This window comes from Ixodes scapularis, unplaced genomic scaffold (genome assembly GCF_016920785.2).
Source record: "Ixodes scapularis isolate PalLabHiFi unplaced genomic scaffold, ASM1692078v2 PGA_scaffold4__175_contigs__length_147842914, whole genome shotgun sequence".
Classification (NCBI taxonomy): Eukaryota; Metazoa; Arthropoda; class Arachnida; order Ixodida; family Ixodidae; genus Ixodes; species Ixodes scapularis.
In genome coordinates, this window is record NW_024609879.1 from 99115642 (window position 1) to 99127654 (window position 12013).

Genomic DNA, 12013 nt, shown 5'->3' on the forward strand with positions numbered 1-12013 from the left:
AAGGAACGGCGTGAGCGTTGGTCCCACAAAACGCGCTAGCGAGAGTGTTTTTGGAAACAAAGTAGTTTCCGGGGCCACGCTGGAACCTTTACAACGCAATGTTTTTTTTTTTTTTTTGTTTTGTTTAAAACTAACTAACGCCCTCCCCCCCCCCCACACACACACACACATACACACACACACATTTCCTTTTTTCGTTGCTCCTTCAGATAACACTTTGTATTGCTGAGGGACTCCCTTCTCCGTTTGGGGGTGTTAATTCGACAATTATATTTGTGTCACCTGTTAAAAGTAATCCTCCATTGCTTTTATTTTTTCACCCGAAAACTGTAAAGTTTAAACGAAGCTTGGGGAAGAACTTGAGAACGACACTCCATTGAGACTTAAAGAGGCAGCCAACGTTCGGCTGTCTCTCAGCCGCGTCCCACTAGAGCGACAGACAGCAACAAACGACAGCGACACACGACAACAAGCGACAGACGACACCGACGGACAACCTGTTTTTCGGAGTCCGCCGTCCCACCTGGCGGACACGACGCAGAACACGGGAACAAGGAAACTTGTTTCCTGGTGGGACTGAAGTCGGCAACAAAACACGGCAAAATACACAGACAAACCGAGTCGGGCGACGCAGTCTTCCCGTTTTGCTAGATGGAGAATTACGCGCCGACAAACACGGCCAAAGAAGAGGTAATTATTTATGTGTTGATGTTTAATATACAGTGTTCCGGCTGATATTTTTTGTCGTTGTTTACTTCCGCGCTTCCCTCATGACCATCGACACCAAAATAAATCCGAAGCGTTCTTTGTGCGCGATCGATATAACTGATATAACCACGAGGATTGGAGATGGGAGCCCCAGCGTCAGCCACGCCAGAGTTCGACTCGGCGCTCGAAGCGACGTTGATTCAAATGGTAGAAGACCGGCCACTAATATGGGATGTGACCCACCCATCCTATCACAAGAAGACAACGAAAGAAAAGGCGTTCAGAGATATTGCCATCGCCCTGGGCTTCGACGGCAACGGTATGTACTCATTGGTTGAGTTTTCTGCGATTAAAACGTCCGGAGTTGAAACATCTACGCACCTGTCAGCCTTCTTTCACGCTCGAACTAAAGTACTGTATTCGAGATTGTTTGAAGTTGTTTACTGCGCTGGCGAGCGCTAGCAAGAAGGTAGCCGCATGCGCGATCTCATCGCGATCGCAGTGCGATTAAATCGCTAGTTTGACAGCACTCGCGATTTGATCGCGATGCGGTAGCGGCTGCAGCTGCTCAGAATCACTGTAACTTCACGCGCATTTAATTACGCAATTTTGTGACCGAAAAGCTATCGCGCCACCGCTGCGACTCGCCTGTACGCGCGCCTCCGGAGTGCACATAACTGAATATGACCACGAGTCCAATTTACACCAAACCACATTTATTCGTCCAGTTTGGTCGACAATTTACAATGTCAGCGAATGAAATATGGTGACACAATTGTAGCATTTGTATACATTTTGATACTTTGATAGTTCTAACAAGTAGTTTAAACATGGCTTGAAACACTCAACAGCATAAAACGAGGTGGCAAGATATATGGAGTGTGAATATTTTGTTTTATTGCATTGCAGTGGAAAAAGTGAAGAACAAATGGGCAAATATGCGGTCCCAGTACCAGAGGGAAAACCGCAAGGTCAAGGATTCGAGCCGCTCTGGTGCTGGGGCCGATGACATCTTTGTTCCAAAGTGGGCGCACTACAAGAAAATGAGGTTCTTGTCGGCTGGGGCTCCTGAAGCCCAAAGCGAGTCGACACTCGAGACCTCCCAGGAGGAAGTGGTAAGTGCCCATTTTGGAGGGACCTTCTTTTAATCGGGAAGGAGCAACACAATTCAGAACACATATCTGTGCCACTTCATTCAAGGCATCGCCCAATAATTGACTCTAACGGGATGAGCACCTTTACCCTTAATAATTCCTTAGCACATAGTTGCATGGGCAACACAAGTGTTGGCTTCAGCAGATGTGCCAAATCTACAGGTCACGGCTCACACTCAAACAATGACAAAAAAGTTCTTTAAAAAAAAGGCAGTTTATAGAGATTATCACTGTTCCAGCCTACAAACTGGAATATGGAATGATTGCATCTGTGCTCCATACAAATTTCAGGGGATCCTTTCTCGCCAAATGAATTACCTCTGTATACCTTAGCTTTCGTAATTGATAATTTGCGATACATTCGTTACACACACTCAATTGTTCTCATGAAAAGCTTTCTTTGTCAGGCTTCTGGTTTCAAATATGCATGTGTACTTTAGAGCTTGTGAATACGAGAATAAAAGAGAAAACACCAAATAATACAAGAAGTGGGATAAAAAATGATGTGCAGGATGATAGCCTCGAGCTGATTTATGAGCCGAGTGAAGAAGCTGTGCAGTCAGCGCCTCCACCCTCCAAGAAGAACTGCCGCCGCACGGAGGAGGCGGCACCGAACAGGGCGGTGCTGCTGCAGGCAGCTGTCGACAGCTTGAACGCTGCCAAGGAGCCGCCGCAGCCGGACGAGTGCAGAAGCTTCGGCGTTATGATGGAGTGCTGCGCCCGCAGCATACCCAGGGGTGCGGACAGGCAGATGGCCATGCTGGCCGCCCACAGAATCATGGTGGAAAACTCAATCGCAGCCAGTTTGGTCGTGGTGCCTGAAGGAGAAAATTAAAAGTTTCAGTTTGAGCTTTATATGGTTTTTTTGTTCCACAATGCCCCACACTTTCTCACTGGTTGTGTGCGGTGCTGAAAAAAGGTACTCAGCAGAACATGCACATTTGTGATAAGCTCTGAGGTAGACCCACCCGTGCCCACACTAGGTACTTTTCTGTTTCAGTGCTTGTGCCTTCTGCACTGCTGCACAAACGTGCTCGGGCTAAACAGTCAAATGGGCTGAGGGAGAGGACACGGGCAGTCTACAGCAAAGCTGTAAACTGCCGGTGCAGAAAAAGCACACAGCAAGACAATATATCAAATTCTACTGCAAGATAATGAGCTTTGCGCATGCTCAGCAAAGAACTTTTCTCCGTGCACAGGGACAACTCCCCTTCCAGATAGAGATAGTCCATTCACAGGCAAAAGCAAGGCAAATTGGACGTGTCAAGTGTTTACACAACATAAGGCGAGTCCACCTTTAAAATATGATGACACTGGTTCTGTGCTACAACTGCTAACCTGGGGGGTCTTTATCATGTATCGTGGAGTGACAACAGAACCGCATGCTCGTGCTATGCTCGTCCTTATTGTAACAAGCAGGAGTGGGAACTGAACCAAGCATCATTCTGTTCTTCAGTGCAAGCCTTCAGTCCCTGCAATCACTGGGCACAGTGTAGCAGATTTAGCTCGAATAAGTCTGGAGACTAAAACCGGACAACAAACTGCCACATTGTCAGGCTCCTCGCCCTTGTCAAATAGTTTTCTTTTTTTTTTTCTGTTATTTTGTGTTGAGGTGCACAGGCCAACTGTGTGCATGTTGCATTTTCACAGCTACAGTGTTAAAGGGATGCTGAACCGAAATTTTTGGGTGGAAATTCTTGGTCGCAATGGCATACATAGCCTGTCCTTTACTTCTGAATGACGTTGTTTTGAGCAAGAAGGCGTATAAAATTGAATAAACACGAAAAATACAATTTTACGCGACCCCTGGTGAGCGTCGTGGAAAGCTCGCTTCGTGACGTGCGCATTCTCATTCGCCTCAAAAGACAGACAGAGCCAAGCCAGGCGCTAAGCCGGGTGGCATTTGTTATTGTTAGTACCAGTTGCTTAGAAAACAGCTGCCGAGCGAAGAATCAAGGGGAGCACCAACGAACGAGGAGAATGCGCGGAGGCACCAGGGGCGCAGATGGCACCGAGAATGCGCACGTCAGTTCTGTTACGCCTGCTCTCAGAAGGACTCGCTCGCGCCGGCGGCTTCCAGCCGAGGATTCACTCTTAGTTCAAAGAAATACAATAATTCGGGCCCCATCCGTCTGATTGAATATCATTTTTAGGTACAGTACGATCCCGTAAAGCCCGCTCGGGCTATAATTATGAGATTTCAAATATCGGTTCAATCGTTTTTAGGTACAGTACCATCCCGTGAAGCCCGCTCGGGCAATAATTATGAGATTTCAAATATCGGTTCAGCATCCCTTTAAACTTGTTTCATATGCTGGAGTGTCGTGTCTCTAGTTTTGGTTGGTGTTGCTGCTATCAACTCTGCTGCGGTCACACTAGCCACCCTGTTCAGTTGGTGTAGGATCCAACATTGCACACACTTCAAGGATCATAAATAATTTGTGGTTCTTCGTGTACAGTAGGAGTTCATTGTTGTCAGAACTGCCTGATGGGGCCCGAAGAGTTAAAAACAGCACTAACAAATTTCTATGCAACTCTGTGGTTTCAAATTGGGCTGGTATTGGGTGAGCTTTCACAAACTAGTAGTACCTTAAGTACAGTAGCACACTTGCTAGGCTGATGTATAAGCCAAGCAGGTGTGCTGCTATGGTACTTTGTGGCACTAAATTGGCCTCCTCTAGCTGCGATGCCTATATTCGCACACCATGTAGACAAACCAACAAAACACCGTAAAAACTTATTCTTCCATTTTGTTTTGTCTCTAACCGGCTAGCAAGTAGGATGAGAAAACTGTTGGATTATTTCGAAATGGTTTAAGATTATTAAGAGCGCAGGATCGCACATGAGTGACTTCAGACGGTGGGCTTGAGCGCATGCGCTTATCTTCGATGGAAATAGATAGAATGGTATGTCTTGCAGTTCGGGCAGCCTTTTCTTTTACTTTTCTGCTTTCGGAGAGCAACAAACTTCTTGAAAGCTACAACACCTTAATTTTTATACATTATACTCAACTGTTTGGCTATACAGATGGCCTGTTGGAGATGTTATATATCTTATTAGCAACCAAAATTAAGCGAAAACAATAGGACGCAGTCGAGCTTGGAATCAGCAGTCATACTTAGATATGCCTGACTATGTATAGACAAAAAAATCTACATGAAAAGAGGGACACATGCAAAATGAAGTCGGTATAGGTGTCCTTTTTTTTTCAGTGTTTACCTACAATGTCTTGGGTTGCAGATAATGACGGCTTCAGCGGACCTGAGTAATGTCGTAATACCCCAACAACTGTTTTAATGGATGCTACTTCGTTCCTGCATACAAACATGACATACCGTTACTCCAGCACCTTCCACTGCCAAGAAACCTGGCCTTCATTCATGAAGTAGTCTCTGAAGACCTCACGAACAGCCTTGGCGTCGTCTGGTTGTCTGCCACCAATGCGCTCCAGGGGGAAGACTGCTTTGTCGTTCACACCCTTTCTCCAGCTGCCTTGACGTACAGTGACTGAAACAAGTGAAATGAAAATTAATATTTTTTTAACGCATTCACCACCAACTAGCAGTATTAGAGATTAACCGAGTCTTTACTACAAGTTGCAAAGACCCTCACAAAAGAACTACGAATGCTATGAGGCTGTGGAGTAGAGTTTATCTGATGCCAAGCATTTGCAAGGCATGAGCGCTGCCAGGAAAAAACGGCTGCACAAAATGTGAAGGAGAGCAAGGAGTGCATGGCACGACACCAATATAGCAAGGAATGTTCACATACAAGCCAACAAGTATTGTCCAGCTACAGCAGAACTAGAATGGCACAAGCAGCTTGCTTATAATGGTGTTGCTTTAGATGGGCTGTTAAGTTCAAATGTGGCATGACCAGCTATGTCCACATACGGCTCTGCACATCTTGCTTTCTTTGCATTTTTCTTGCACGCCATGCATTGCAGAATTCCTAAATAATAGCAAATTCGGGTAGTCAATCGCTGGCGAGACTGAGCCGGCGGAACCGGCAACCAGAAACGCGCTGGCGGCACACCACGTGACCTTCAGCGCCCGAACACGAAACGCCAGACAGTGGCGTTTACCTCGCCTCCTGTTCGCGCGACACTGTTAGCAAGAGGCTATTGCTGCCGTCACCCATGCTCCAACGGCTTGGATTGACTTGAGCAGTGGCTGCTGAAGTGACTTCAGATCAGTTTAATTCTTTCGTTCATTTTTTTCTCACTGACCTTCTCTCCCATTTCGGAAGTAACGACACTGGATACAGACTGGCGCCTGCTGGCCCGGCCGTTTGGAGCTCGGGCCGAAAAAGCGCCGGAAAGTTGCCGTTGCTTGCCGGAGAACCACCACCCGAACGGTGCGCGCCGGCCGGAAACTGATTACGGGAACACTATTGCCGGTTTTCCGGCAAAATAAGTTGCCGGCGACTGACCACCCAAATTCGCCATAAGGAACTTATTCCATACGGCACTTATTGCTGTGCAAGAGGTCGGCACACTCTTTGGAGGGAAATTGTGTTGCAATGAAAAAAGCCACGAGCTGACTGTTGTTCTCTTGGCCATAGTCATTTCAATTCGAAGGAACGCATACGTCTTTCCACAACGGTATGTTTCATTAATGTGAAACCGGTTAAACAGTAACATTAGATCTTTCGATGTGTTGCAGTCTTGCATTAGTGCACCGAATAGTGCTGTTTACATTCAGAAATAGCTGCAAGCAATAATAATGAGTGGCATTGCCATGGCTGCTGACCAGAAGAATTGGGGGACCCTCGCTAGAGCACTACACATTTTGATTGTGAGCAACACGCTGGAGATGTGTCTAGTTGTACATTACGCAACTATTGAAAATTGAAAGCGACATATCTACACCAGTTGAACAGCTAATTTCGCATTTACCTGTGAGCACGTCTTCAACATCAAGGCTGTCGGGTGGTGTGTACCTTGCCCGCGTGCCGTTCTTCGTCCGAAGGTAGTTGTGTAAGGCAATAGTCGCCTTCACAACCTTCACCGCTCTGTCCGGCTTGTGACGAAGAGGAGCCCCATAGACTTGGAATCTGTTCCGGAGGATGCCGAAGCCGTTTTCAACGATTCGGCGTCCCCGGGAAAGCCTGTAAAATAGATTGTAATCTTGTTCAATCAATGAGGAAAAAAGGTTGGTATCGCAGCGGACGACTCTTTGCCAGCAGACGACAGCTGGTTCCTTCAGGCCTCGCATTTGGTGCAGTGACACGAATGCCACCGTGACGTGCTGTCATGTGCCTCACTCCAACGTCCTTAGTAGGTCACGGGGGCCGTAGCCTCCATGGTTCGCCAAGTTATCGTGAAACGAAGTAAAGCTAAGGAGCTGCACGGGACCTTGACGAGTCAGACTCGCTTCAGCGCTCAACCCTTGTGGTTACACCAACTTCGACGCTTGGGACGCTACTGTTCCTCTTTTGTTTACCCGGCACAAGTTCGCCACATTAAATGTTTAGTATCTTTTATTTATCACTTAATCAATTATCATTTGTGACAATATATTCACACCCTTACTGATTGCTTATCACCATGGCTGTGCTACTTAACTCTCTTCAGCTTGGCCCACACTGCACTCCCCAAACAAATTCAACAGGTCTGGGATTTTAAGAAAACAAATTTGCAGCAAAGGGGATATTAAAATAATGAAGATACCATTTCGGCTGATAACAATAAAAATAGCAAAGCACACCATCGTGCTTGCAGCGTGTAACTTCGCTCAAATAAGAAAAAGTTACTTTCAGCAATTTTGCTGGCGAGATTGACATACAGTCGTAGCATTCTGATGGGGCACATGTGTTGCCCATGTGAAACTAGTATTCTTTATTAACACCAATTCCATCTTTTCGCCTGTCAGGTATCCCTTAATTGTTTCAATCTAGAATTCAGTGAAGCGTGGTTCAAGCCTAACAGAGGTCTGTCATTTTAAATTTTACAGTGCAAAAAGAGAAGAAATTGCTCTCGCTTACCAAATGACAATTACAACATGTGAACCATGCGTAGGGACACAATTGCACGTGGTGATTGCTGAGAGACAAAGACGTTTATTTGCGCGTTTTTGATTCCGACTACGGAGGGCTGGCGACGCTGCTTGTGCCGGTAATACATATGATGATGCCGCTGGCCACACAACACACTCTTTCAGCGCAGCTGCTTTTTCTTGTCAAGCTGCCAGCCCTCTGGGGAGGCCTCTCAACTCCATGTTTTTATGGAGCCTTTCATTTTTTTGGTTTAGCACACAGAAAAGGACGCCCATGAAATGCATGGATGACAAATGTGGCAGACACTCCCATAGGCAGCCATGACGGTATGTATGGATGGCACTTTGTTGTTGGCCGTGGTATGCTACTGTTATCCTCGTAACTCGGAAATGCAAGTAAACTGGCAATATGCACTGACAGCAGCATAGTGATCACAGCATATTGTGAGCTCACCGATAGTTGAAGATCCTTTCGGCATCTTCCAGCTCTGACGCTGGAAACGGCCGCATCAGGTATGGCTTCATGCCGAACCCTTCGTCCCCCACGATGACGAAAGGTGCCGTCTTCGTTGAGTTTGGCAGCTGGGCTGCTTTCGGAAACTCAGCAATGCCCCGGTCAATACGTGCCCGTAGATCCGTGGCAGCCCATACACCACTGTCATTCATACGACCATTCCTACCCACATCAGCGTACAGGAACTTCAGATCAGAGTCCACAAGGGCCATCAACACAATGCTGAAGGTACCCTTGTAGTTTCGGTACATAGCTCCTGTACCCTGAGGTGGGCAGATCGTGACATGCTTCCCATCTAAGGCACCCAGGCAGTGAGGGAACTGCCAGATTTCTTCGAAGCCTCGGGCAACTTGCTCCCACTCGCCTGGTGTTGATGGCACCTTGAATGGAATAGGGAATTATGTTTGTCAAGTATGAGGCAACATAGAAATAACTCTTTACTTCTTCTACCAAAAGAACCGTGAAGTTCACTTGAGTGTTATCATGAAAAAGTATATAGAAATATTATGCCTGTAGCTTCATCAAACAGCACCGATATGCCTCTTGGATCCAGTCAGTGGAATCCACTAAGTTGACACTTATTAAATGGCATAGCCAAAAAGTTGACAAGCACGTTCTGAACTAATGTGTTAGCATATTCCACTTGTATGTTCCATCAATGTGCAGAAAAAGTGACAAAATTCGCAAGGTAACAGGGACAGATATTGTCACAAATAACTGTTGACAAGAAGAGCTGAATTAAATAATTCTTTAATGGGGGTGAACTTGTGCCCAGAACAAAAGAAAATAACTGCGTCGCAGGCTTCGATTGTCGGCGTGACAGCAAGGTTGAGCGCTGGAGATTGAATGATTCTGTACAACCATGTGGGGTTCGTTTTATTGCCGCTTCGCTTTCTATAACATTCCTACTAGAACATTTGGCCCTAGGACATTCCTACTAGAACAAAAGACAACAGCCTTGAATTTTCTAGGACATGTTTTACAAGTTAAAAAAAAAAAATTGCTGCCGGTTTCGGGATTCGAACCCGGGACCTCTGCATGGCAGCCAAGTGTGGTTCCCACTCGGCCACTACACATGCATGCGGCAATGTAACAGAATGATCAATACTTCGGCATCAATACTATAATGGTGTTAGTGTTGTCCATCGCACCTCTAGTTTCAGTTTTGGCATTTCTCAGTCTAATAAATTCGGAAGTTTGAACAGACCCACACTTTTTTAACTCCATGGTTCGATTATCGAAGCCTAGATGCAAGAAAAGCTTGTATTATCTCTAGTTTATTTCACTTAGTGTAGAAATATGTGGTAATGAATAACTCGAAAGCATCGTCGCCAGCTTATATTCGTAATATTTTGTTATTTGCATTACTCCGTACAGATGAAAGAGCAGTTCAGTGTATATGTAGTATGATACATTAACTCTGTCTTGCTGGCTGAATTATGGAGGGGTTAATGAGTTAATGTGAAGCATGTAAGGATTGCTCTCATTATGCTGACAACAAATCATGTAGGAAAAATCTACCTTTATGTAGTCGGGGGCCAAGACTTCATAGATGGCGACGCAAACGTCCCGGACTATCTTGGAAATGGTATTATGCCCCCTTCTAAACTGGAAACCCATGGAGGCGAAGGTTTCCCCTGTAAGCAAGAAATGATAGCACCGAGATCAGAAATGCACAGCACAGAAACAAGTATACCATCATGAAACACGAGAGTACAGCGTGTTTCACCTAATATTGCAATTGCTTTCTTTCGCAAACCTCAATCACGTGCTAAAATACTTAATCGTGACTTGGCTCCTATTAAAATTGAGAAATTGAAGACTTGAAATTCCCATGCAAACGTTACTCCACAAGAGTCGACCGTGCATGAATACCACGAGCGATAACTAGCACTGCCAGTATGACAAAGAATATCAAATCGATGCATCCGGAAACCGCAATATTTTTTCACAAACGCCGCCGCGTTCGTGTTTCAAAATAAAGTTTGGACTGTAAAATTGCTTGTGAAAATCAGGAACTCGACGCATTAGGTAGAAACTTACCCCGAATACGTCTTATACTTGCCGGATTCCAGCAAAAAATTTTAAAGTCTCCACTCACACTCCAAACAAAACAAAAAACAAAAAACAAAAAAAAAACCCCAAATTGGTGTAATTTTTTTTCTTCTTCTGTATGTAGAAACTTGAAATTTGAACGCATACGTGGGAGTAGTAAAATATGTATTTGAGGTAAGTTCAACCTTATACGTACAGTTGCTGATTTTTTACGGGCCATTAATATTAGCTTGTAACTTTGTTTGTAGACAGTAAAAGAGGATTGACTCAATGTATCAAGTTGAAGGTTACCTCGAATATGTAATTTACTAGTCCCATTTACACATTAAAATTCTAAGCCTCTACTCCATGTGCAAAAAAATAAAAAATAAAAACTGTCTCATTTAGTAACATGGGACATTGTTGTTCTTTATTTTTATTTTAATATGTTTGTACTTCCAATCGAAGCTTAAATTTTTAATGCGTCAATCTGACCAATAAAATAAGTATTCGAAGCAAGTTTCTACTTGATGCGTCGAGTTCCTGATTTTTGCGGGTGATTTTAGAGTCAAAACTTTAATTAAAAAAAAAAACCCCTGACGATCTGATGTCTTTTCCTTTATGTTTCGATGTGCATGTCTGAATGCGACCAAGATTAATTTTTCAGATATACGTGAAATCGACAAAACAAATGTTCGAGGAAAAAAAAAAAAATAAAAAAAGAAAATCTACACTGGGTATCGAACCCGCGAACGCTACGTCTGACGCGGATATCTTACCCGCTAAACTACGTTCCCGCTGCAAACAATTCGCTTTGACAATTCGTTTTATGCGCAACCTTCGGACGGCACTTGAAGGCGTGAGTGGAATGTCGTCGGATGGCACTTGAACGCTCTCCAAGAGCGCCATCGGACGGTACTTTAGACACTAACACTATGTTGTTCAAAAGCAAACTCTGTGCGTAAACAACATTCTTCGGTTCGCTCTTGCTACATGACTTACCAGTGGCGAGGTATCGCAGCGTGATCGCCAGCCTTTCGCCTGCAGGGATGGCTTCGCGGAATGACGTATCTTGTTTCTCGATGAGCGGTCTCACCTTCCTCAACAGTTCTTCAAATGTCCCAGTGTCCATGCGTATCCAAGAGCGGAACGCCTCGGCGTCTTCTAGCGCTAACTCACGCATCAAGTTAGCGTAGCAGCCCTGCTCCCGGTGTCGGCGCAGGTAGGGCTTAAGGTAAAGATGTCGCTGGTCTGCCGCTGGCGTGGCCTAAGAAGAGGGGAGGAGCCTGGGAGAGGGGAGGGGGAGGGGCTATTACGGAGCGCCAATGGCGAGGGGCGCGGAGGGGCGCGCGCCGGGAAGCAGGCACGGGCGCTGCGGGCTCCTATTTCAGTTGCTTTGTCGGAGTACAGATGGCGCTACGAGCGCGCTGTCGCGTGGAGTGGGGAAGAGAGGGCAGACGGGCGGCACCAAGGACGCGGACACCTCTTTGAGTTGCTCTGTCAGAGTAAAGATGGCGCTACGAGCGGCGCAGCGCGCTCGTGACGGTTGTGCGCCTTTGCGCTACGCGGTGAAACGGGCGTACGGTCGCACTAGCGACGCCGGCATG

The 12013-nt window shown here is 45.8% G+C and overlaps 2 protein-coding genes across 2 annotated transcripts; one reads left to right on the top strand and one right to left on the bottom strand.

The window, feature by feature from the left end:
- Positions 1–819: 819 nt before the first annotated feature.
- Positions 820–2697, top strand: LOC115326121. Its single transcript, XM_029986862.2, has 3 exons — positions 820–1027; positions 1618–1823; positions 2374–2697. The coding sequence occupies exons 1-3, from the start codon at positions 850–852 to the stop codon at positions 2695–2697; spliced, it is 708 nt and encodes a 235-aa protein (XP_029842722.2). The 5' UTR covers positions 820–849.
- Positions 1408–11640, bottom strand: LOC115326114 (protein ALP1-like). Its single transcript, XM_029986855.2, has 6 exons — positions 11409–11640; positions 9894–10009; positions 8313–8752; positions 6760–6971; positions 5198–5369; positions 1408–2680 (listed from the first exon to the last, which is right to left on the bottom strand). Exons 1-5 carry the CDS (start codon positions 11587–11589, stop codon positions 5200–5202), a joined length of 1119 nt encoding a protein of 372 aa, XP_029842715.2. The 5' UTR covers positions 11590–11640; the 3' UTR covers positions 1408–2680; positions 5198–5199.
- Positions 11641–12013: the final 373 nt, after the last annotated feature.